The 26,881-nt window shown below is 26.2% G+C and overlaps 1 protein-coding gene across 1 annotated transcript; it reads left to right on the top strand.

The window, feature by feature from the left end:
* The first annotated feature begins 10,494 nt into the window (after positions 1-10,494).
* Positions 10,495-25,747, top strand: LOC134837285 (guanylate cyclase 32E). The gene is made up of 15 exons (XM_063852654.1): positions 10,495-10,651; positions 12,053-12,291; positions 12,351-12,663; positions 13,385-13,635; positions 16,767-16,838; positions 19,265-19,410; positions 19,469-19,613; positions 20,050-20,140; positions 21,214-21,401; positions 22,040-22,219; positions 23,474-23,578; positions 23,745-23,816; positions 23,926-24,109; positions 24,169-25,486; positions 25,555-25,747. The coding sequence occupies exons 1-15, from the start codon at positions 10,495-10,497 to the stop codon at positions 25,745-25,747; spliced, it is 3,654 nt and encodes a 1,217-aa protein (XP_063708724.1).
* The last annotated feature ends 1,134 nt before the right edge of the window (positions 25,748-26,881 follow it).

Genomic DNA, 26,881 nt, shown 5'->3' with positions numbered 1-26,881 from the left:
CGATGTTTGGCACAAAACGTTTTTGTTCTCTTTCTTTTATTTCTTTCGCTTTTTTCTTAATATTAAATATTATTGATTCTCTTTGTTCGATATAAATGGCCTTGATTCCTCGGTTCAATCACGTTCAATTCCCTCATAAAACTGCTTATCTCAAAAAGTTTTTTGTTTCCTGTTTTTCTGTTGTTTCTGATTTTTTTTTTTTTGTGGATTTATTTGAATAGTTTTCCCTTGAATGAAGAAGAAGAAAAAATGAATAAAAAGAAACTTCTCAATAATAAAACTTTTGTTTGAGCCAGTTATGATTAAATTCAGATAAAAAAAAAAAATGCATGTTTTATCTGTTTTTTTGGATGAAAACAAAGGAAATTTCCAGTTCACTTGAGGTTACTTTTTTTTTGATGAAATGTCCTTGAAAGATAAGCCAACACGGAACATATTGAGACAAAAACCTAAAAATAAAGGAAAGTCATGATTAATTGATTCCCTTTTCGTGTCCTTCTTTATCTCAAAAAAAAAATTTTTTTTCGTAGATTGATTATCTTCTCAAATGACAAAACGTGTTCAAACGAAAGATAAATAAAAGAAACGTGCGCGCGCGAAAAACTCAAATTTCGTATTCAGATCACTTACGGAGAAAAAATTGTATAAAGTAATAATAACAGTGTCGGATTCATCATCATCGACCAAAAATCAATCGAAAACTTTTAAAGGCACGTTTTCGCTACGACTTCCTCAGGCGAATTATTTGTTTTTTTTTTGGGCGCCGCCAATGTCAAAACAGTTTAGAATTCAATCGGAGTCTTGTTTGGGGAAAGAAATTGAATAAAATGGAAGAAAACTGTAGATTAAGTGGTTATTGACAGAAATGTATCTCGAGAAATAAAAAAAAATAAGAGACAAAATTTATGAAGTTAATAATAATAAAAGATTTCAGTGTCATGTCAGAGATTTTTGTCATAAAAAATTTGATAATTTTTTTGATTGCAGTTCTCTCTTTTTTTGAAACAAGAGAAATGCACTATGGGCGAAAATGGAGTCAAATTAACTCCTTATGAGATAAATTAACCCTAAAGGATTAACCAAAATGACTTTTTTTTAAGACCCTGGGGCCTTGAAAATATGTCTTTCAAACTTTTACATGGAGGTTTTTCGAAATTTTTATTTTTTAAAAAAATTATTGAAATTAAATATTAATTTTTAACAATGCTAATAATTAAATTATTATATAATAAATAAATTAAATCCCGGGCGAAAAGGATAAATCGCACAACTAACATTTTTAACAAACTGAGAAAAATCGATTTAAAGTTTTTTACGGTTTTTGAGCTGTAAAAATTTTTTTAAAAACTATTTCTTCTTTTTTAAATTTACAAAAGTAAATAATTGGCCACTAAAAACAATTTTTGTACAGAAAAATTTTTTATCTACTCTCAAAGGGGTAGTTTTGGGAAATTTTTTATTGAGAAAAAGGATAAATCGCACAATTGCACAAAATTTCATATAAAAATGAGATTTTTCAACTCTTCCAATTTCAATATTTTTCCAAATTTTTTGGTTCAAGTTGACTTTTTATGTAATAACAGAGCATAAACAACACAAAAACATGAACAAAAAACGATTTGGAGAAATTTTTATATTTGACTTATTACCATTTGTGCGATTTATCCTTTTCGTCTATTCTTTCTATTGAAAAAAAACTGGTATATTTTAAAAATTTTTGCAAATCTCTCAATGTATCTTAAAATACTCGTCTGAAGGCATATTTTCTCATTCTTAACTCAATTTTGTCAAAAATGTCAGTTGTGCGATTTATCCTTTTTGCCCGGGAAATAATAATAAATTAATAATTTAAATAAATATTAAATTAAAAAAAAATCATTTTAAAAAATTAATTTAAAAAAAATAATAAATTTTTTTTTAAGGCGAATAAATTTAATATATTCATTTTTTGTCTCCCCCCCTCGGATTTTGTCGAAAAAATTCAGGGGGAAAAATAAAAATTAAATATAAAATACAAATATTTTTGACATATTTTGGAATTTTTATATTAAAAAATCATGAAAAATTACTGTTTATGGTTTATTAACGTTTAACGTCTAAAAATGTTAAAAAATTACAAACAAAAAATTCAAAAATATTTATTTTTTTATTTCCCCCCCCCCCTCGAGAAAATCCTCATGGGACAAAAAATGAAAATATTAAATTTATTCGCCTAAATAATAAAATTTAATTTTTAAATCAACTATATTAAAATTTTTTTTTTTCAAATAATTAATTAATTTATTAATTAAATTTATTTTTTGTAAAAATAAAAAAATGAAAAATTTTCGAAAAATCTCCATGTAAAAGTTTGAAGGCCTTATTTTCAAGACCCCAGACCCTTAAAAATTCATTTCGTCCCACTGAGCTCCTAAGGGGTCAATTTATCTCTTGAGGGGTTAATTTGTCCCCTTTTTGACTCATAGGGCAGAAAAAACGAAACGACAGGACATTCCATTAAAGGATTTATATAATCAATTTTCTTTTATTTTCTTCTCTCTAGTTTTATTGTGTCCCAAAACAGCTACGAGAAAAACTATAAAATTTTTATGAAGTCAAGTTAATCGTCAACAGTCATAAATTATCGCACATAAGAGACTCTTTATTTCGAAAGATGCGACAGATAAACGTTTGTTGTGTTTTTACAGACAATTTATTTCCGATAATCATAATTTTTTTTTGAACGAATTTTTTTCAATTTCCTCTCGTTGCTCAACATTTTTTACGTTACGATTGGCTCTATGGCTTGACATTACAATACCCACTCATTTAATAGACATAAGTTGACAAGTCATGACACAATAAAATAGGCAATAAATTATTTTATCTCTTGGTATTGATACAACAACAATAATAATAGTACTAAAGAACAATCAGTGTTTATTCGCATTGTAAGTATTATTTACGACGACGGCAGTCAGAGAGGCAAAAAAAAAGAGTACAAACATGATGAAGTGTGTATTGTTTGCCTTTCATTCATGTTCACGTTCAATTTCAGCCATGTTGTTGAAAAATATGTGTGTTAAGGTGAATTTATGAGCAATGATTGGCCATGTGGCGCGATTTTATCGGAGAGATTTTTTTTTTTTTTTTTTTCGGAAAATTCCAAACACACCCGAGCCACATGAGGTTGACATTTTTGACAAGAATTATTGTAATTGTCATGTAACTAGCTGAATGTGCTGCTGTGTGAGAATAAGTAGAATGAGTAATGGACACGTTGAGGCTTCTGTGCATTTTTCCGGCGATTAACATGTCAAATGTGATAAAAATATGTTTTTTTATGAGTTGTAAGGGATTAATTTCTTCCTGATTGACTATGAATATGAATAATATGGCGATGAAAGAGTAAATGGAATAATTTTGTTATTTTGGTGATTTTCGTAAATGAAGGAGATTATGGCAATAATAACATTAATAATACGAGAAACTTTGCTAAATCTTCTTTAGGGGAATTAAATGAGTTGTTTCAGACAAAACAAAGTAATAATTAATTTTTTTAGACGTATTATATTTATTTTGTGCCAAATGATGAAAAAAAAATAATTGAAAAAAATTGTTTAGGAATGCTTCAAAATTTTAATTAAAATATTAGATATTAAATTAAAATTAAATTTCATTTAAATCATTAAATTAAATTAAATTAAAATTATTGAAATAAATATTAATTTTTCAACACTGTATTTTATTGAAATATTAATGAAAATATTTTTTTCTTATTAAAAATATTAAAGTTTTATAAAATGTTTTTTAAAAAATATTAAATTAATTTTTTAAAAATATTTTTATCATATTTTTATATATTAGATTCATGTACTACAATTTAATTGTTACAATTTAAAATGTTTTTTTGGCAAATGAAAATTAATTGAAAAATAAATGAAAATTATTTTATTTATTTAAATTTAAAAAAATATATATGAAAAATATGATAAAAATATTTAAAAAAAAATTATTTTAATATTTTTTTTTTAATATTTTTTTAAAAATATAATTTCAGGAAAATATAATTTAAAAAAAACTTGCTTATAAACTATATTTAATATCAATTTATTTATTAATTAAATTTATTTTTCTGATTTAAAAAAAAATTAATTGATTTATTTTTTTAAATAGATTTAGTGTCAAAAAATTTATAAAAATACTTTTAAAAAATAAATGAAAAAAATTTTGAAAAATTTAATAAAAACGCACTATTAATTTTTGAATTTTTAAATAAATTTGAATTAATTAATTATAATTATTTTTAATTGGCCAATTTTATGATAAAATATTTTTTATTTAATTTTAATTCATTTATTAACAAATTTTTAATTAAAAACTTTTTAATTAATTAAAAAATGTTAAAGTTTTGATAAAATTTCAAACTTTTTGGTACTTTAATTGTAATAAATAACTGAAAAATCTTGATGATTTTCGGCAAAATTATTACGTTGAAAAATTAAGATTATTTTTAAATATAAAACATAAAATATTTTTTCTTAATTTTTTTATTAATTCAAACAAAAATCTGCTTTAAAATTTCATGTACTTCATTAGAAAACTACCGCAAACTCCATTTTTCAATTCAACCATCCACAAAATCCCGCAAAACTTCTCTCATCTACTCGCAAAAAACTACTTTTTCATAACAATTCCATAACAAGTAAGCCGCAAAGTTCAACAAAACTTTGTACAAGCAACTCATTATCCCAAAAGTTATAATTGATACTGATGAAAGTCACGATCAACATTTATAATATTATTATTATCATTTTTGGCTTGTCTCAAATACGAGCAATGACAAGCAGTGTGCTCACTATTAGTAAATTAATGATTAATTTAATACAAGTCTTTCCTTTTACGTTTTAAATGGTTTGCTTGTAAAACTTTATAAATGGACGTGTAACCATTCATCGACCCACAAAATGGCAAACAAACAAAAAAAAAACTCACTTCACAAGCGCAACGGTAGACGATCAAGATATTAATTTTATTAGACATTTTACATGTTATTATTTGTGTGTCTCCGTTCATTTTATTAGATTGGAAATAAACTTTTAAAATGGCAACAACAACAGAGAGATAAGTTACAATTTAAATTATTATTATGATTAATTCGTTCGTTTGAATGGCTTTGGACACATTTTCATCGGTGTTGCTGGTAATTTTTTGAATAAAATATGTCGAAACACGATTAGGGTGTCAAACGAATAATAAAATTATAATTGCTTGTGGCATGAATGGTTATTAGCAATTTATTTCGAAAAATGTTAATTACACTTTTTTGCGCCTGTTATTGTCTCAAAAAGGTGCGGATGAATTGGAGTAGGTGTCAACACTGATTTATTCGCATGAGAAAATCGAGCACGCCGTAAAATCATCCAGACAACGTGGCAACAAGTGCAAAATTCTAACAAACCACAAAAATTAAATTTTCAGGAAGTGACAAGCCAATCGTTTGATGTCTGACGTGCAAAAGTCAACGACTTAACGACACATTGTCAAAATTTGGCAACAAGTTGATCAGAACCATACTTTTTTTTGGGTGTCATGCACGCAACACGAAATACTAGAACAAATTCCGTCCAACATCAAATACGGTTTCTATTAATAACTCGGTGCTCGAGTGATGTCTCGTGTCGTCGACACACTTATTTGCCGTTTTTTATTATTGAAAAACACACGAACGAACGAGCGACAGAGAGAAATATGCTTGAAAAGTGCAAGTGCCGTAATATGCACATCATCGTTTGTTGTTCCCTCTCGCAAATGAATGACGATCGATTTTTGTGTGCGGTTTCATTGACATCTGTGAAATATTTATTCCCAACACTAGGCTGATGCAAATTGCAGAAATAATAAAAAAAAATTGTTTGACAGATGATGTGAAAGAATTGTTGGGTTAGGTTGGGTAATTTAAAATTTTTCAGTTTTTCTCGCATGAAGAGAGAACACAAGTGTGGATATATTAAAATAAATATATTTTTACGCTCTCATGGGATAATTTAATGGTGAGGAACATGTCGTACATTTATTATTTGTCACTTTATGTGACATAAAACGTTGATTGTTATACTCGAGCATAAAAGTAAAGCTGAATTTTAAAGCTTTAATAAAACGGAGGAAATTTAAAAAAATATAAAAAAAATATTCTCCGTGTCGGGGAGTCGAACCCCGCTCTCCCGCGTGACAGGCGGGGATACTAACCGATATACTAACACGGAACTTGTCTTTTAAGATGAATTTGTCTATTTTGAACAATTTTAAAGAGATTAAACTAAAATTATGCAAATATGAAATTTCACTGATAAGAATTTAAAATTTAATTAAGTGACAGGTGATAATGAGCAAATTTAATTAAAAGCTGATATGAAGTCATACATTTTGAATTTTATTAAAATAAAAAATTTTACGTATATCTTGACTAAATTTTAAGTTTTATAAAAAAATGAATTTCAGAAAATATGTTTTTTTATATGCCTTCTTGTATGAATAATTTTTTATTATTTTTATTATTAAAATTTATTTTATTAAAATTCGTTCTATTAACATTTTTACGTAAAACTTTTTAACTTTTAATGAATTTTGGAAATTTTTCAATATTTTTAACAAACTATTTGAGAATGAATTACATATTTTCATGAATTTTTATTAATTAATTTATTGATTTTATGAAAATTAAATTAAAATGTATTTTTTACGTATTTTATTTTTTTAAAAATTGTTGTCGAGCCTTTGAAGTTCATACGCTGATTTTTTTTACAAGTTATTTTTTGACCAGTTTTAAGCCTAAAATTGAATTAATATTCATTCTAAAACTCAATTTTTTTCTATTTTTGAGACAAAAACTCAAAAAAATAAATTACCTATTTGGAAGAATTCTAAAATTATTTAGCCAATTTTTTTATGAATTTTATTTTTTTTTTAAATTAATTTATAAAAAGTTTCATTCTATTTTCAATTTTTAACTATCAAATAATTTTTTGTTTTTCAAAATTTTAATCAAAAGCCTTTAAAATTTCTAATATTTAAAAAAAAATTATAAATAAATTTTTTAGATTTAAATTTCCATTTTAATTAATTTTTTCGTCAAATATGATTAAATTCGACTAATTTTTTTTTTTAATTTGTAAATAATTTTTAAAACAAAACTTTGAATATCAAAAATAAGATGAAGTCTCTTAATTTCAAAATTTTTGTTTTAAAAACTATTTACAAAATAAAAAAAAATTAGTCGAATTTAGTCATACGTATATTTGACAGAAAAAATACTAAAATAGAAACTTTAAACATTAAAAATTCATTTATAATATTTTTTTTTATTAAATTTTGCTTGATGTTCTTAAATAAATTTGTTTTTTAATTTGTTCTTTTTTCAATTAAAAGTGAAAAAAGTAAAAATTATAAAAATAATTTTATTTACTCAAAAAAAAAAAAAAAGATTTTTTAAAACATTTTTGTTTAAAATTAATTATTTTTCTAAGTTATATCTCCTAAAAGCCTTTTTTTATTAATTTTTTTAAAATTATTATATGGAAATTTATCTGAAAATATCAATTAAAGCTTTAATTAAAATACATATTTCAGAATATTTCAATTATTTTTTTAATAATTAAAAATTTAAAAAATATTAATTTTTGTTTATTTTTCCAATTTGCAAATTTTTAATTGATCCATCAAACAACCACACACGTTCATAATTTTTTTTTGCCATGCACCTTCCTACTTATAAATCAATTAACACTCAAATCATCGCTCGCTTTAAACACTCACACGCCCCAATATTTTACTTTAATGTGTGCAAATTAAAGCATTTACACATTATTTATCTGCTCGACACTTTTGGAATAAATTAAGTATAATTTTTTTTTGCATTTCTTGTATAATTTACACGCCAAACAAAGTGCTTAGACTGTGTGACTAGCGCGCGATAAATGCGCAAACTAACAACCAACAAATGATATGCAAATAAGTATCTAACCGCACCACATTAAAATTTTCTTGTTAAATACATCATTAATCGACGACACTTTTTGTCACACATAATTATCATAACAATATGAGGCATGAAATTACACATTTTATCGTTGCCATTCACCTCTTTTGCCAGACACGAGCGCGGAGAAAATAGATGAAGTGCAACGATTTGCACATTGCCGTTAATATTGAATGATGATGAAAAGCCGCAGAAATTCGCGTCATCAAGTAGCCAATGTAAATATTGATCAATTATGATTGATGGATTTATTTTTGTATTTTTTTAATATTCAAGACTTTGTGAAATGCGATACTCAATTTTTTCTCTTTTTTTTTGTAAACAAACGACGAAAAACGACAACTAAATTAGCTTCATTTCTCTCATTTTCCATCATTTTTTATATTTTTTTAAGCGAATTAAATCTTGATTCACTCAATATTTTTTGCGTTAAGAACGTTCAGACTTAATTTCCGATATTTAACCGGAATCAACAGTATTAAATTTTTTTTTCTTAAAAAAAATCTCATTGGCGCAGCAAAAAAGCAAAACACTTCATAAAATAAAAAGAATAAAATAAACGCGTGTGGTAAATAAATACAAAAATAATATTTTTTTATCTTCTTTCTGCCATGCAAGTCGAGTCAAGTCAGTGAAGTCGAGCAAAAAAAAAAGTTGGCAAGGAACCAAACAAAAAAAAAATTCGAAGAAAAAATAACAAGATACATGAAAATGAAAAAGGATGTTTAACGGATATGTTTGCAAAATGTATGAAAGTGAAGAAAAAGAAGTAAAAAAGAACCCAAACAACATTACGAACATAAACTATAGCACTGAATAAACATAAAAGTGATCTAAAAAATGAGATTTCTCGTCGTTTGTGGTGTGGGAGTGACGTATTTTGCAAACAAAAAAGGATAAAGCGATACACGAACAAAAAAAGACAACACTGAAAAAAAAGGGAAAAATCGTCTTGAATCAACGTCAATATTTACACATTTTACCGGTTCCCTTTCAGTTCAATTCTTTTATCGCACTTCGCTCGTCTAACAAAAATGACACAAAAAATGTTGTTAAAAACCCTCGTAATGTGACAAAAGAAATCAATTTAGGAAATGTGCAGACAAAATAAATTTAATTCAAACTTCGTTTTTTTTTCTTGTGCGATAAGGCAACGAGTTAAAAAATGTATCGACATTAATTTACATGTGAATAACAAGTGGAAGTGTCCCTCGTTGCAAATTATGCAAATTTTTGCGAGGTTCAAAAATACACTAAAAGTAAGTTGAACTAAGTTAAAAGTAGTGACGGAGAAAATTGTTGTAAAGAAAAAGTTAGTCTCGGGTTTTTTGTGTGATGCTTTAATCCTTTCGAAATCAGGTTATGTTTGGATTACGGCTTTGCTGATTCAGTATGTTTGGATAAAGTTATATGGTAGCGTTTTGTTAGAAGGATTTTCTATGAGTGAGGTGAAAAAGAACAAGTTTTGACTGATATTTTTTCACTTAGTTCTATTTTTTCTGCATAATATATTCATATTCAGTAAAAGTTTTTCATTGTTAACGTAAAAAAGATTTTTCAAGTGAAAATATTGAGATAGTTACATTAAAAGATGAAAAACATATGAAGATGGATTATTTATAATGCTTTTATTTGATTTGTTTTTACTTTTTATTAAATTATTATTTTTTTAGCTGAAAAATATTAAAAAATTTTATTTATTTAAAGATTAGTTTTTTTTTTAATTGAAGAAAATAAAATTATTAATTTTAATTATTTTAAATAATTATTTTAAATAATATTTTTTTTAAATTTGATTTTGAAGAAAAATAATTTAAAATGAACAAAAATTCACAAATTATTAAAATTAATTTAATTGAATAAAATTAATAATTAAAAATTTATTTAATTTATTAAAAAAAAAAAAATATTTTTTTTTTAATTTTAAATGAATATTTTTTTAATAAATTAATTATTAAATTTATTTTAAATAATTATGGAAAATTTTAAATTAATTAAATTTCGATTTTTTTCATTCAACTAATTTTAAATTCTTAATTTAATGGAATAAAATTAAAAATTTTATTTAAAAAAATAAATCCTAAACCATAAAAATTCATATTTTTCATTTCCTTTGCAATTTGTTAAAATATTTCAAGAAAAAAAATTTTTTTTTCCATTGTTTAAAATGTGTGAAAATTCCGTCATCATTATTTTTTTTTTTAATAAGAAAAAACTTCATTTTAATTTTCTCTCATTTATTCCTCTTTTTTTCTTTCTAGACAAAGATATCATTCTCATCGTTAAAACAGCAGAAACAGCAGCAAAAAATGACTAAGTGACTTGAAAAATTCTCCACAATGATTTTTCATGCAAATTACAATGACATGAAAAGCAACTCTCTTAATTAAAAGCTCTGTGCGAAGCATAAAAAAAGTATCTGTCTCATTAAAATAATAAAACATAATAAAAAAAATCCGCGAAAGAATGATAACGTAATGAAGTTATTAGTCAGTCACATACGATTATTAAACGTTATCTGTGTCTTAAATATTATTTTACTGCGGAAAAATGCTGCGAATGCAGAAACTTTCACAATTGGATATCTGACGGGATCGCAACGCAAGCCGGGCGACATGGAATACGACAGACCTGGTAAGTACCTCGTGCACGAATCTAATTTCTGTGTAAATTACTGCTGTTGCTGCCATAAAATAAAGGAATGACGGCAAAAAAGGACGAAAAATTTTCTATTTTTAGCACAATGGAAAATAAATTGCAAAGACAAGCGTAATAATAATAAAGAATCTTTTTGTACAAAAAAAAAACTTTGAATTCTCCTGACTTCCTTTTAATCCGTTCGTTGTGTTTTTTGCTGCTGCAGCACATAAAAAATAAAATACAATTGCCGTAAATTCAATTAAATTAAACAACTGGAGCTTATACTGTTTCAAGTGTTATCCCTGTTTTGGCATGACAATGTGCAGGAAAGTGTATTGTAGCACTGAGATTTTAAATCGCTTTTAAGTGTAGGATAAAAGTGAGGCAGAAAATAAATGAATTAGCAAAATTTTTAGAGTGCAATGATAATATTAATTTTTTAAATAATTTAATTTAATAAATTAAAAAATTAAATAAACTTAATTAAAAAAAATTAAAAATTTAAAAAATTAAATTAAAATTAAAAAAATTTTAATTAAAAAAATTAAAAATTGATTTTTTTTAATTTTTTAACACATTTTCCTATAAACTTTTTTTTTATTTTGAGTTCAAATCTAATTTTTATTAATTTTTTTAAATTTAATTAAAATAAATTTTATTTTTTTGTATGTAAATTTAAAAAAAAAATAAATAAAATTATTTATTTTATTTTAATCAATCTTATTAAAGAATTTTAATTATTTTATTTAAGTTATAATTAAAACTTTAAACTGATAAATATTTTTTTATTTTTAATTAAAAAATTTTATTTATTTATTTTTTTTTTATTTAAATATTTTAATTAATTTATTTTAAAATTTTGATTAAAAAATTCTACAAAATTTTTCTTAAACTAAAAGTAAAATTTGCTCTAATTAATCCCAAAAGGAAAAAAAAACAAAAGCTAAAACGGGAAATCCGTTTGCAAGTCATGTTAAGTTTATCTCGCGCGACTTTTTATGAATCCCGGGGGAATAACAATAATTAAAATGCAAGCACTTCACGTGAAGATGACACCCAGAAGTGAATTATTATTATTATAATTTCCCGTTGTTCAAATAAAAAACTTTTGCAAAAATGCGACTTTCCTTTTATCTCCAGAGTGCATTTAAATGCCAGAGCAACTTACGACAGAACATTATCGTACGTCACTCTTCCAACACTTTGAATCCTTGATTTGTGCTATTTGGAGCATGAAAATTAATTTGCATCGTTTTCCTTTCCTCTTTGTCTCTTCATGCGAACTTTCATAATTGTCATGTTATCTAAGACACGAAAGAAACTCCAAAGAAAAGTGGCAATTACGAAATGATAATAAGAGAAAAAAAAATCCTTGTCATAAATTTCTCTTTGCAGGCTTACGAATATCTGGCGCTATATCTCTCGCCTTCGAAGAAGTCAACGCGCACAAATTGAAGGATTACGGTCACGACCTGAAATTTATCATTGCCGAGACATATGGCGAGGAAGTTAACAGCATCCGTCAAACGGCGAATTTGTGGACGAAAAATATCACGGCGTACATCGGACCGCAGGAAACGTGCGTGCACGAGGGACGTCTAGCAGCTGCCTTCAACCTTCCCATGATCTCTTATGTGAGTAACTGCCTTTTTTTGATTAAGTGCTTGTCCGAACAAAAAATGTCTCATTTTAGTTTTGTACACACCACGAAACGTCACACAAGAAGAATTTTCCGACGTTCGCACGTACTCGTCCCCCAGACATCCAAATTTCGAAGTCCGTTGTCTCGCTGCTGCTCGCCTACAATTGGACACAAGTGACATTTATGTATTTGCAATCGGATGAAATGGAAATTTTTAGTACGGTTGCCGAGACGCTGTTGCACACGTTGAAGGAGCATGGCGTGAAAGTTCGTGCTGTGCACACATGGAGTCAAGTTTTTCACATTGGCTACATGAAAAATCCATTTGATCAGCTTGTCGAAGAGACATACGTCGACACGAGAAGTGAGTTGTGACTTGATGCTTTTTTAATGTCAAATAAGGTTTTTGTTAAATGAAACTCAATAATATTGACCAAAATTTAAAAAAAATTCGGGGAACAAAATAAGTTTTTAATTTTAGTAAAAAATATCAAAAATTGCCTTTTAAACATTTAATTTGAATTTTTTATTTAAACATTTTTAAATTTTTCATTAAAATCTTTTTTCATACATTTTAATGTCAAACTATCAAATTAAAAAATTAATTTAAAAAAAAATATTTATTAAAAAATTATTTTTTTTTCTATTTTATTAAAAATTATTGTCTTTATAAGCTCTCACAATTAAATTAAAGTTTTTTAATAAATAAATTAATAAAAAAAATTAAATAAAAATATTAATAAAAATAATTATAATATTTATATAATTTTTAAAAATTGAACAAAAAAATTAATTTGGAAAATTTATAATTTTGAAATTAATTTTAAAAATTTTGTTTTATATTTTTATTTAAATTTTATTAAAATTTAATTTATTTTTTATTTAATTTATTTTTTATTAAATTTATTTTTTCTTATTTATTTTCATTTTTTATATAAAATTTTTTATTTATATTATTTTCTTTTAATTTTTTTTATCTTAAACTTTGCTTCAATAATTTTTTAAAATCATATACAGGGCACTAAAAATATTATTTTGATTCATTTGAAACATCCTAATTGAAATTTCATCTCATTTCATTTCAGTTTATGTGATATTGGGACATCATTTCGAGCATATCGGTTTACTGGCGAGTTTGAAGCAACGTGATTTATTGGATAATGGCGAATATTTTGTCGTTGGCGTCGATTTGGAGCAATACGATCCGCAATCGCCGGACAAATATTTGAAAGGTTTGTTGCAAAATCGACAAAATCCCCGCATCGTGGATGCTTTTCGATCGTATGTTGCTATTGTGCCGTCTGCGCCAGTTGCATTTGATGTGTTTGCGGTCGAGGTAAGAGAAAACTTTATTTATTTAAAATTTATTGTCTTGCCAAACACTCTCTAAATCTTCGTCTTCTTCTTTTTTTATGCTTTTAAAAGACTTTTGCGGGACTTTATGGCATGTTCCCACCATATAAAATCACATAAAAGTTCGGCGAGACAATAATATTTATTATTTTCCTTTTCTCTCTCACAACCTACGTCATTCCGAAATCGTCCCAAGATTTTTATTCAAAATTCCGTTTTTCCTTTTTATTCGTATTTTATATTGTCAAAGGATGTGCTCTTTTCGCGTCTTTTGTCGAGGTCATCGATTTCGCAAATCCTCCCAAGACATTTGATACATTCCTTAAGAAGCGATATTGGAAGGAAAGGGCATTGACCTTCACTCGAGCCGTACCCAGGAAATATCAAATAACGTCGTTGTCTTCGCGCGAACACAAATTTATTGATAAATGTCGAAATATGGACGACGACAGACGGTAAAAGACAAAATATCGACATTAAACGCGGATATATTAAGATTTATGAAGAGGATTTGCACAGAGGGGAAAATGGTTTATTGATGAAAATGGATGAAAAAGCAGTAAATGACGTCTGAACCGAATTTTCATTACTTTCGTGAGTTGCTTCTTGATAAAAAGAGCTTTTAATATGGCACAAGAAGCAATAAACGTTCTTTTATGTCAACGACTCGTTGATGTGGTCTCTTTTTTGGCAATTCAATCAACCTCTGACTACTTACGGAAAATATGTACATCTCATTACTGACTCGTTTTGAGGAAATAAATGAAAAAATTCGGAAGAAAAATTACGAAAAATTGTTCAAATTTTCGTATGTTGACAGATTTTTACTAAAATTCTTCGTTTTTTAATTATTTTTTAAAATTTATATTAATTTTTAATAAATTTTCTTATTTAATTAATAACTTTTAGAACAAAAATTATTATGAAAAAATAAACCCAAAAATTTAAGAGTAAAAATTAAAGATTTTGAAAACTTAATCAAATTTCATTTTGAAAAAATTTATTAAAAATAAAAAAAAAAAATATTAAAATAATTAATATTATCTAATTAATTAATTAAAAATTCGAATAATTATTTATCTAATTAATTTCAATTATTTTTAAAAATTAATTAATTTTTTTTTTCATAATTTATAAATTTAATTTTTTAAATTAAATTTTCAATAATTTAATTTAATTTATTTATTTATAATAATTTTTAAAAAATATTTTAAAAAATAATTAATTAATTATATTATTTTTAATTTATTTTATTTTTAAAAAAATATTAAATTAATTATAAAATTTTTAAAAATTTATTAAAAATGATTAATTATGATTTTTAAATTAATTTAATAAATTTCTTTCAAAAAAATCTATTTTTTCTCAATTTCTTGAAAAATTGGTACCTTTTGATATTGAAGATTGATTGCCCAAAAATCTACTTATTGGCATTGATCGACGACGATAAACCTTTTTTTAAGTTTTTCAACACTTTCTTCCGCATTACGTAAATAAAATACTCATTCCTCTTGAGAAAAAAAAGCAAATTGAACAAATTGGTTCATCAAGTTGAGAGCAAGGCAAGCAAAGGTAATATCAATACGTAATGTGAATAATTTATCATAAATTTATTTGTATGAACGAGTAAATTTTTTTCTGCCAAGCCTCTCTTTTCTCTCGATATGTTTTTTTTTCAAATATTTGAACGATTACTTTCACAGCAGCATTGCCAAAACAGACAACATGACAACATAATAAAGACATTCATTCGCTTTTTATTCATGAAGAAAATTATGAGTCATAACTGCTGACCGATAAACTTGCAAAAAAAAACAAACAAAGAGAGATTCCCACAATTTTTTTTTATTAGCTTCATTTTTCATTTCTCGTTTTCGGGAATTGCAGGGGGAATTGGGTCAAAAAGTGTGTGTGCGAACGTCATAAATCATATTTCGTTATTGTTTGATGACATTACGGGATGAGAAGTTATTGTCGAATGCCGGAACACAAGTCGCGTAATGATGACTGATGGCAGATAAGAATCTATTTATACGGAGAAAATTTAGTGGAAAATATGAGCAAGACTCCCCTTCACGAGAAAAAGAAATAAAAGCCAAGAAACTGGAACAAGAACAATAAAAAACTGAATAAATTGAATGAAAATGTAGTCGGTTCCCTCGGGATTTTTTTTTCTCATACATTTCCGGGAGATTTGTTTCAACAGACACAAATTTTGAGGACAATTTGTATTCGAGACATTTTTATTCGATTGATTGATTTTTTTCCGGACGTCAAATGACAAATTTATTTCAATAGAAATAAGGGTTTGCCACTTAAAATTGGTAAACGAATCATTTGTGAACCTTTTTTGCCTGTTACAAACCACGAACAAACCATTTTATGTCAATTTTTATTTTGCACGTGTTCCGCAAATTTATTAGTGCATGAAATTCGGTGCAAACAGGTCTGATAAAATTTTTATTTATTTTTTTTAAATACCTAAAACATTATTTTTTTTAAATAAAAAATTATTTTTTTACTCGAACTTGAATAAAAATCACAAAAATAGCTAAATAAAAAAATTATTTGATAAAAAAATAATTTTCGAAATAAATTATTTTTTTCTTCAAAATTTTCCAAAGTTTAGTAAACATATTAAAACTTATTTAAATAAAATTTTTAAAAAATTAAAAAAAAAATTAAATTAAAAGAATTAAATTTAGTAAACAAATTATTTAAATTTTAATAAAATTATTAAAAAATTAATTAAAAATTTTTTTAAATATTTAATTATTAAACAATTTAAATTAAAATAATAATTTTAATAAAATAATAAAAAATTTTAAAATTAATTTAATTAATTAATAATTTTAAAACTAATTTAATTTATTAATAATTTTAAATTAAATTAAAATTTTTAAAATTAATTAATTAAAATTTTTAATATTTAAAAAAATTAATTACGTCAAGTTTTTTTTTTATTTTAATTAATTTTTTGCAGCCCTAAGTACTAAACTCCAACATCCGCGTTTAAATTATTTTTTTTTCTAACCCAAAGAGAGATAGAAAAGGAAGAAAGAAAAAAGTTATTTAAAAATCAATCAATTTAATTACCGTTATCTACCATTACAGGTGAACAAATATCTCGAAATCGAGCCATTCAACTATAGAAATCCTTTGATCCACGTTGGCGGAACAAAACAGGTAAGTGAATAAAAAATTTTTTAATTAAAATTGCCTGTCGCACGTCGAGTCAAGAACAGTCCCGGGTGTGACAAAGGAGCGACATTGTCGAAACGCCTTCAAGAAAATTAAATTAATTATCTCAAATCAAACAAATTGACTGTTGTTCGAGTCATTTCGCTTCTCTCTCGAAGACACCGAATGAAATCGTAAATCGTCGAACGAGCAACTTTATTAAAAATAAATTGTATTAAGATGTTTGTTCTCAATAATTCCAGACAAAACATTTCAACGCGCTCCGATATCGGCAGGGAGTCGACGTCTCGTGTATATTTAATTACAAATTGTTGGTTAATACGTCAGTCAATCAAAACCGGAGGAGAAATTAAATTGTCTGCGGCACAACTAAATTCAATATTGGATTAGATTAGTGACGGTTGTGGTTCCGTTCGCCATTTAATTTAATCTGAAAGACCGAAATTCAATGAAAAGTAGTCAAATGGAGACGTCTGGTCTTTATTTAATTCATTTGCGGTTCGGAGAGATTAAAATCACTTTTTAAACCTTTTCTCGGTCCGTTTGTGTCTCTTCTATGAACTTGTGACATCAGACAAGTATGTTGTGTCAACACGAAACAAAATAATTGAGATAAAGAAAACATTCATCATCGTGTCACAAACAGATCCCTTTTTGCACTAAATACCTTCCTTCTGCTTTCTCTCTGGCATTCATGTCAATAAGGGATTAAATAATAAAGTAAATAGTTTTTCTCTCCACATTTCCACAATAAATAAACAATAATGATAATTTCATTCCTGTGGAGAAACAGAGAAAGAGAAACCGAGCAGACAAAACAACTTTTGTGTCACACAGATTTTATTGCCAGCACAATTTGTGAGGAAAAATATTTTTGAAAATTTACTCGAAAATATGGAAAAGTTTTATAACGTATTATTATTGTGTGAACAGAGCTTAGACGGTAAATGCCACAAAATATGCCAAAAATAGACATACACGAGACATAATAAAACATAATAATGGCTTGAACTAGTTATGCAACGTACTTTATGAAAAATTCCTGAAGAAGTTTACGATTAGGAGGAATTTATGTTTATTCGGCAATTTAGACATCATAAAAAGAGATTTGTTTATTCCACATGATATTAGCAATATATGGTAGAAAATATCAAAAAAGTTTGAAACAACAAGAAAATATTTAGACGAAAATTGATTTTAACTGAAATTTATATATTTTAATATCATGCCTGAAAGCGATATGGAAATATTTCTGTTGAAATTTTCGGGGTTTGGACTTTATGAATGAAATAAAATAAATTATAGTAAAAGTTTTCACATAAAATTAAAATCAAAATATAATTTTTGTTTTAGTTCTATTTGTTTGTTTTTAATTAAATATTGTATTGAATTAAATATTTTATTTATTTAATGATTCATTAATTATTTTAATTTTTTTATTTTACGAAAATAATTATTAAATTAAAATAAATTAATTAATTTAAATTTAATGAATCGAACAGAAATTTGTTTAAGTATAAAAAATATTTTTTTATAATTTCTTATTAATAATTTTTTTTTAATTTAAATAAATTTATTTATTCATTAATAATTGAATAATTAATATTATTTATAAAATAATTTTTAAAAAATTCTGATCGTTCTTAAAAATCTTTATTTTTAAAAAAATTTAATTAATTTATTTTGAAATATAAAAATAAATTTAATAATTAAACTTGATTTAAATTATTTTTGTTAAATTATTAAAAATTTTATTTTAATTTAATTATTTTATTTTAATTAATTTTTATTACTTAATATTAAATATTGAAATTAATTAATGAAATGAAAATTAAATTTAATATAAAATTTTAGAATTAAATGAATATTTTAAAAATCTTCCAATTTAAACAAAAAAAAAATGTTCAAATATTTTGCGAATTAATTTCCGAGAAAAAAAAGAACGAACAACTTCACAAAACAAAAATATTATTTTTTTAACACTAAATTTGGCGCCTTTCACTGCAAATGTGACAAAAAATTCCTAAGAAACTTTGTCGCCTTCTTGACTGTATTTTTTGCCATTTCTTATCAAAAAACATATTAAACTCTTAATAAATACACAAAATCAACAAAAACTTTAAATCCGCAAAAAAAAAAATTTGTTGTGGAAAATGACAAACAGATTGAAAAACATTTTAAACAGTCATTAACCCACTTTCGAATTCAACTTCAATCCGCACGTTTGATGATTCTGCAAAAAATTCTCATCTAATCACAACGACTTCATTCCACACAGCATCAAAATTCAATTTGGAGTCTTATGACACGCAAAACATTTCCTCTTTTGTCACACCTGAGTGCCATTCTAAGCATTTCCCGCATAAATTTAAATGAGATTTCCCCTTTTTCATCGCTTTTTACCTTTTTAGATTCGTGCGGAAGCTGCTTACTTGTACGATGCGGTTCACTTGTATGCCGATGCCCTGATAAAGGTCATAAACGACGGAGGAAATCCGAAAAATGGTACTGCGATTATTGATGCCGTGAAGGGTAGGAAATATAAAAGTGCAATGGGGTAAGTGACTTTTATTTTATTTTTTTTAAGAAAAAAATTTAAATATTATTTTTGGTAGTTACATGGTTTATATCGACGAAAATGGTGACGCTGCGGGAAATTACACGATTTTAGCGCGAAAAATGATCACAAATTCATCGAAAAACGAATTCGGATTGTTTCCCATTGGGACATTTTCCACTCCAGAAGGACATTTGCTGCCAGTAAGTGAATCAATTTTCCAATTTTATTGGCAAATATTTAGATAACCGCATCTTGCACTGAAAATTGTAGCAAAAAACTTGCACTTTACGAGAAAATTTCATCTCTGTCTCTCTATTTCTCTTTTTCTTTTATTCACTCACTCCTCTATTTTATGTGATAAATCACTTTAATTTTGCGATATGAAGTTTCATCATCAGGTAATGTAAATACTTGTAAATATTGATGTTTGTTACGTAAATTTGCACTCACATGAATTTCACTCTTATCAGTTTTTTTTTTTGTTGTTTAATCAAAAATGTAAATTCTATTGCAAAAGTTCCTCTTTTGCCACCAAAAATTTATTTTTCATGCCGAAAAATGTTGAATTTTTTTTATTACGAAAACATAAAATTTGAATATGCATTTCATTTAATTTTTTTTGTGTTATTTGTCTAGAATTTGCAACTTGTTGAAAGTATTCAGTGGATACGAGGGAAGGCACCAGTTGCTGAGCCAGCTTGCGGTTTTCGCGGTGAAAAGTGCATCAGTAAGTAGGACAAAAAAAACTTTTCCATCAAAAATTTCTCATTTCAAAAGTTTTCAATTTGTCTGCGGTTTTTCGAATGAATATGAAAATTTAAATTTATGCGGAACATTTCCCGGTTGCCAAGAGTAAATTGAATGAAATTCCCATTTTTGCGAGATAGAAATAGTTGCAAGTGATGTAAAATTGAAATTTTCATTAAATTTATCGAAGTTTTGCATATCTATTTTTATTATTGTCATATTGTCATCGAATGCGAAAATAATAATAATGAGATGGAAAAGTTTCTGTCTGGAAAATTTATTTTAAAAAAATTTACGTAAGCGCATTTTTATAAAATTTTGAATTATTTTAAAAATTTATTTAGAATTAAAATTATTTTTTTTTCAATGACTTTAAATAATTTTTTAGAATATTATTTATTTTTTTTATAATAAAAATAATTTTTATTTAATTTTTGATTTATTTTAAGATTAAATATTTTTTATTCTGAGTTATTTTAGAATTACAAAAAAAAATATATATTTTTTGAATAATATTTTATTAATTTTTTATTTATTTTATTATTATTTATTTAAATTTAATTCTTAATTTTATTTAAAATTTAATTAAAACCAATTTTAAATTTGATTAAATTTTAAGATTTTTTTTAAATATATAAAAAAAATAATAAAAATTTAATGTTTTATTGAATTAATTAAATAATTTAATCTTAATAAATTTAATTTAAAATATTTAAATTAATTAAATACTTTAAATTTTTAATTAAATTAAATTAAAATTATTTAATTAAATTAATTCTTTTAATTTAAGTAATTTTTAAAATTAAATAATTTATAAATTTCTTAAAAATATTTTTCATAATTTTAATTTTATTCAAATAAATTAAAAAAAGACAATTTAGTTAATTTACTTTTATAATGTTCGCCGACAGCAACTTTTCTGATAACAAAAAATGAAAGAAACTCCGCCTCATTAAATCAATTTGTTTGCATTTCTGCATATCTTTTTCCAATAAAGCCTTCCTTTTGTCATCATCATCAATAATAATAATGATATCAACTCTTCCGTTGCAGGCTATACGGGAGAAATAACTGCCGGAGTCGCTGGTGGCTGCATCATTATCCTCTTTATAGTTTCCTTGGTGCTCTACAGAAATTGGCGATACGAACAAGAGCTCGACAGTCTTTTGTGGAAAATTGATTTTAAAGAAATTGTTATGCCCGACTCAGATAAAGAGAATAATGGACAGAAACAAACACGAGTAAGAAATGTCTTTTCTTTTATTTCTGTGTTTTTTTGTAGTATTTTTATTATTGGTCACATGGAACAACAATTTAAATTGCTTTAGCTTGCGGGATTTTTTTTACTCATTTGGACAAAGAGATTTTTCTTCTAAGAAAAAAAGTTCATTGGACGATTCTAAAAATAGAGAAAAAAAATAACCTGCTGACTTTACTCATTTGTATTCACGATAAGGATCAGTCACTTTTTCTTTTATTAAAATAGTTTTGTGACATGCTCAAATCCCCTCGCTAGACAAGATTTTTTTTGTCTTTCTCAAAATTGAATGCAACAACGACATCAAAAGCCCACAAAAAAGGCAACACAAAGGCAAGAGAGAAAATTGAATGAAAATGCTTTTTAAGTATAAATTTCACACAATTATTCTGGTTTTGTCATCCTCCCATTATATGTCGCACTATATTTCTGTAACTTGACGATAAAACTAATAATAATGGAGCCGTAAAGGATGTACTCGGGTGCCATTATTAGCTAAACGGCAACGAGAAAAAGGCAGCACTTAAAACTGACAATGCCACTATTTAATTTAATTTTCCGACGATAATCGTCTTGTTTGAGTGTTTCTAAACATATTTTTAACCCGTTTAATTGTTGCAGTCAACACATCCATTAATCCGCACGAGTCAAGTGAGCTTAAGTTCAAATCCCGATGCAGATTTTCGTTATTCGACGATTTTTACGCCGATCGGGCTCTACAAAGGACAATTGTATGCAATTAAAAAAGTGAAGAAGAAAAGCATCGACATTACGAGGGAGATGAAAATGGAACTTAAAATGGTGAGTTGTTGTTGAGATAATTACTCTTAATATTTTTTTTTTCTTTTTAAAAAAATACAAATAAAGAGAATTAAAGCAATTAAAGTCAATTGTTCGAGAAAAATGACACAATTTTAAAATTTCTTTGCTCAATATGCGGAAGAGACTAACAAGGGGCAATGGGTCATTAACCTACAAAAGCGACGAAAAAAATATAAATTTTAACGCGGCGACTGTAATTTCTTCCGCTATTTAAGAGATTTTGTATAGATTTTCTTTAATCTTAATGGGGGGCGAAAAAAATATTTTTTGAAGAAGTAAATTATTTAAAAAATATACTTACAGTTAGAAAAGATTGTACAATTGTCAAAAATGTTTCATACTACTTCTATTTAAACAGTATTTTTTATTAAACTAATTTTTTTCAAAAATCTGAAGAGGAAAAATTGTATTGGTCAATTTTTAATATTTTAGGTTTTTATGATCAAAAATGTATGAAAATTGTCATCCTACTAATTAAATTAAATTATTTTTAAAATTTATTGTTTTAATTAAATTTATTTTAAAAATTTATTATTTATTAATTTATTCATTAAACTAAACTCAAATAATTGTTTATGAATTTTAATTAAAATTTTGTTTTTTTTTCAATTTTATTTATTATTTTTTTTTATTTTAAGTGAAGTTTTTACCAATAAATTGAAATAATTAAAAACTTAAATCTACAAAAAAATAATTTAAAAAAATCGAAATATTAAATTTGAATTTAATTTAAATTATCTTTCTAAAATATAAAAAAATAAATAAATTTTCTAAATTATTTATTTTGTAAAAAATTGTCAAAATTTCTAAAATTTTATTTAATATTTAAATTCTATAAATACTCAGTTTTCAGTAAGATTAAAAAATTAAATTAAATTTTCTCTAAAATTTTATTTTATTATTTTTTTAAATTTTTTATTTTCTTCGAAATTTAATTTAATTTTTTCTGTAATTATTTCTTTAATGTGAAACATTTCTTTTTAAATTGTACTTGCCTTAATCCACAGAGAAAATAGAAAAATCTCATTATTTCGAACTTTTTCCCGGAATTAAAAAACAAAGCCGTGGTATTATTTTCTTAATTTTGGCAATTCAATTTGACCTACATGACACGAAATTTTTATTCACAAAGCGTACGAAATTTTTGCACATTTTTTTTAAATTTTGCTCATTCTCGTGAAAAAATTCCTCCGCAAAAACTTTATCTAACGCATAAAATTATTATTATTTCAGCTGCGTGATATGAGGCATGATAATTTGAATGCTTTCATCGGTGCCTGTACGGAACCCCCAAACATTTGCATCATCACCGAATACTGTACGAGAGGAAGTTTAAAGGTAACATACACCCACGGACGGAATTTTCAATCGTTTATTAACACTCCATTATCACTTCATTATTGTTTGTTTTTTTTTCTTTTGTTCTTTGTTGATGACGCTCAAAATCACATGCATCCCCCTTTTTCCCTTTTTTCTCTATTTTTTTTTTGTTTTTTATTTTTAGGACGTGCTTGAGAACGAAGACGTAAAATTAGACAATATGTTTATAGCGTCATTAGTTGCCGATATCATAAGGGTAAGAATGAAATGTTTTTGAAAAAAAAAATTTCAAAGAAAAAATATAAAAAATTTATGTGATGTGCTCCATTAACGCCCTTTCTCCCCAATTTTTGATTTTTTTTTAGGGAATGATTTACTTGCACGAGTCGCCATTGAAATTTCATGGGCATTTGTGCACTTCCAATTGTCTCATTGACTCACGATGGGTGGTTAAAATTGGGGATTTTGGTTTGCATGCCTTTAAAGGAGGTTCAGAGGATGTTACTAACGAGGATTTGGATGAGAAAAAGAAGGATGCGGCATTTACGAGTAAGAAAAAAAAATCATTTTTATCCATGAAAATTGCTCTAAAATTTAATTTTTTGTAGAATTATTGTATCGTGCCCCTGAACTATTGCGTGCTGGACCCATTCAGTTAGTTCCTGGCTCCGTCAAAGGCGATATTTATTCGTTTGGCATCATTTTGTATGAGATTTGTACCCGCCATGGACCTTTTGGCGAGTTGGATTGTTCTGCTTTTGATTGTTTAAAGCGCGTAATTGATCCAATTGACGTCAAAAATCCGTTTCGTCCTTCACTGCAACCTTTGGAGCTTTCGTTCGACTGCGTACGGCAATGCGTTCGTGAATGTTGGGCCGAAAAACCCGATGATCGCCCAGATTTCAAGACAATTCGAACGAAATTGCGTCCTTTGAGGAAAGGCATGAAAAGTAACATTTTCGACAACATGATGGCAATGATGGAAAAGTACGCGAATAACTTGGAACAGCTCGTGGATGAACGTACGGACCAGTTGCAAGAGGAAAAGAAGAAGACTGAGGCACTTTTGTTGGAAATGCTTCCGCGACCTGTAGCGGAGCAACTCAAAAAAGGGCACAAAGTCGAAGCGGAAAGTTATGACGCCGTAACAATTTATTTCAGCGACATCGTTGGCTTTACGGCAATGTCAGCGGAAAGTACCCCCTTGGAAGTCGTCGATTTCCTGAACGATCTTTACACGTGTTTCGACTCCATCATCGGGCATTATGACGTTTACAAGGTTGAAACTATCGGCGATGCTTACATGGTAGTGTCGGGTCTTCCCATACGAAATGGCGATTTACATGCTGCCGAAATAGCGACAATGTCGTTGCATCTCCTGAGCGCCGTCTCGGAATTTCGTATTCGTCATCGCCCGAATGAGCAACTTTTATTGCGGATTGGTATCCATTCGGGTCCCGTGTGTGCTGGCGTTGTTGGTCTCAAGATGCCTCGTTATTGTTTATTTGGCGATACCGTCAATACCTCATCTCGCATGGAAAGTACGGGAGCTCCGTTGAAAATTCACTGCAGCAAAGACTGCAAAATGCTGCTGGACAAACTCGAAGGATACCAATTCGAAAGTCGCGGCTTGATTCCGATGAAAGGCAAAGGCGAGCAACAAACGTTCTGGTTAATTGGCGAAGACGAAGATGCTCGAGAACGTCGAAATCACGCACGCAAGGAACGTAGAGGCTCTCGTGCTTTAAATAAATACAAGACGAACCAATTAAACCCTAATACCATCGGCTATCCTCGTAGTTCGATGAAAAATCGCAATGGCGAGAAACGACCTTCGATTCCGAGAAGCACGAGTTATGAGTCGCCCAAGAAATTGAGATTTGCCACGGGAAGTCTTTTGGAACAGACTCGATTTCATCCTCACAGGTGACTTTTATTTTTAATTTTTAACAAAATTTCCTAAAAATTAAAAAAAAAAAAAATTTTTTTTTTAGATATAGTGACGATGCCCTGTTGGAAGTCATTTCGGACTCGAGTCCTCGCAAATCGAATGGGTCCGTTGTGAGTGCCGAAGATTTCACGTCATCTTGCCCCTGTATCGATAATTTATGCTTAGAAACGCAACGCTGTGTTATGACACCTCTTCTCTTGGGAACCGGTATCGCATCAAACAAGTATCTGGATTAATTATAAACTTTGTACTTACCTAACTTACAGCCCGCAAACTATCTAGTCATTTAAAATTATGTTCATGTATGTAACGAGTAGCGAAATAACTAAAAAAAGAGACAATTAAGTAACTGAAACACTGCCAGAATGTGTCAATCATAATTAATTGTAATAATTATAAATTAAATAAAGTTAAAAAAAATAATTGTGTTACAACGATAAGGAAAGGAAAATGCAAGTATTAGTGCGTGTAGTAATTTAGTTTTATTATTTATAAAAATTTTGTTTGTGATCTCTTTGTTAATTTTATGTTAGAAATTCAAAAAAATAAATACGTATTTTGCCACATTTGTTACTTATTTTTATTAAAACTTTATTTTTAAACAGAAATAAATTGAAAAGGCTTGTGAATGTTTTAGAAAAATGTTGGATAAATAATAAATGGATATACATACCTATCAATATATAGATTTTTATAAATGTTTTTACCAAAATGAGCTCTCATGATGATGCTTATACTATCGAAAAAAAAATTGTATTGAACCATTTTTAATGTATATTTATAAGAAATAAATAAAAAAATAAATTAAATAAAAAAAATGTTTGTTTTTGTTAAAATATTATTAAAAACATCAAAGTAAAGATTAATTTTTAAAGAAATATTAAGAAGGCTCAAAACGCGTTTTTCTCTTCAAGAAAATAATTTTCCTTTGTTTTGTTTTTTTTTTTATTATTTTTTATAAAATTAAATAATGAGATAAAGTAATTTTTTAAATATATAATTTTCTTTTAAAAATTAAAGCTTATCAATTAAATTTTTGTGTATAATTTTGATATAATTTAATTTAAAAGAAAACATGAAAGAAACACATTTACATAAAATTTAAAGAAACAAAAATTAAACAAATATTCGTATCATGTCTTCTAATTATATTTATGTTTTCCCCTATTTTTTTTTTTTGCAACAAAATCGAAATGGGGTGACAAAAAGTGAAAATATTTTCATCTTATTAAAATTTAAAAGAAAGTTTAAAAATAAAATATAAATGAAAAGATATGAAATATATTTTGTAAATATTTTTGGTACATTGCAATTTGATTTTTCTTTTTTTTTATTAAAATTTATAAATAACGTAAACTAAATATCGCTAA

Source organism: Culicoides brevitarsis, chromosome 1 (genome assembly GCF_036172545.1).
Source record: "Culicoides brevitarsis isolate CSIRO-B50_1 chromosome 1, AGI_CSIRO_Cbre_v1, whole genome shotgun sequence".
Taxonomy (NCBI): domain Eukaryota; kingdom Metazoa; phylum Arthropoda; class Insecta; order Diptera; family Ceratopogonidae; genus Culicoides; species Culicoides brevitarsis.
This window is presented reverse-complemented; position numbering and strand designations above follow the sequence as displayed.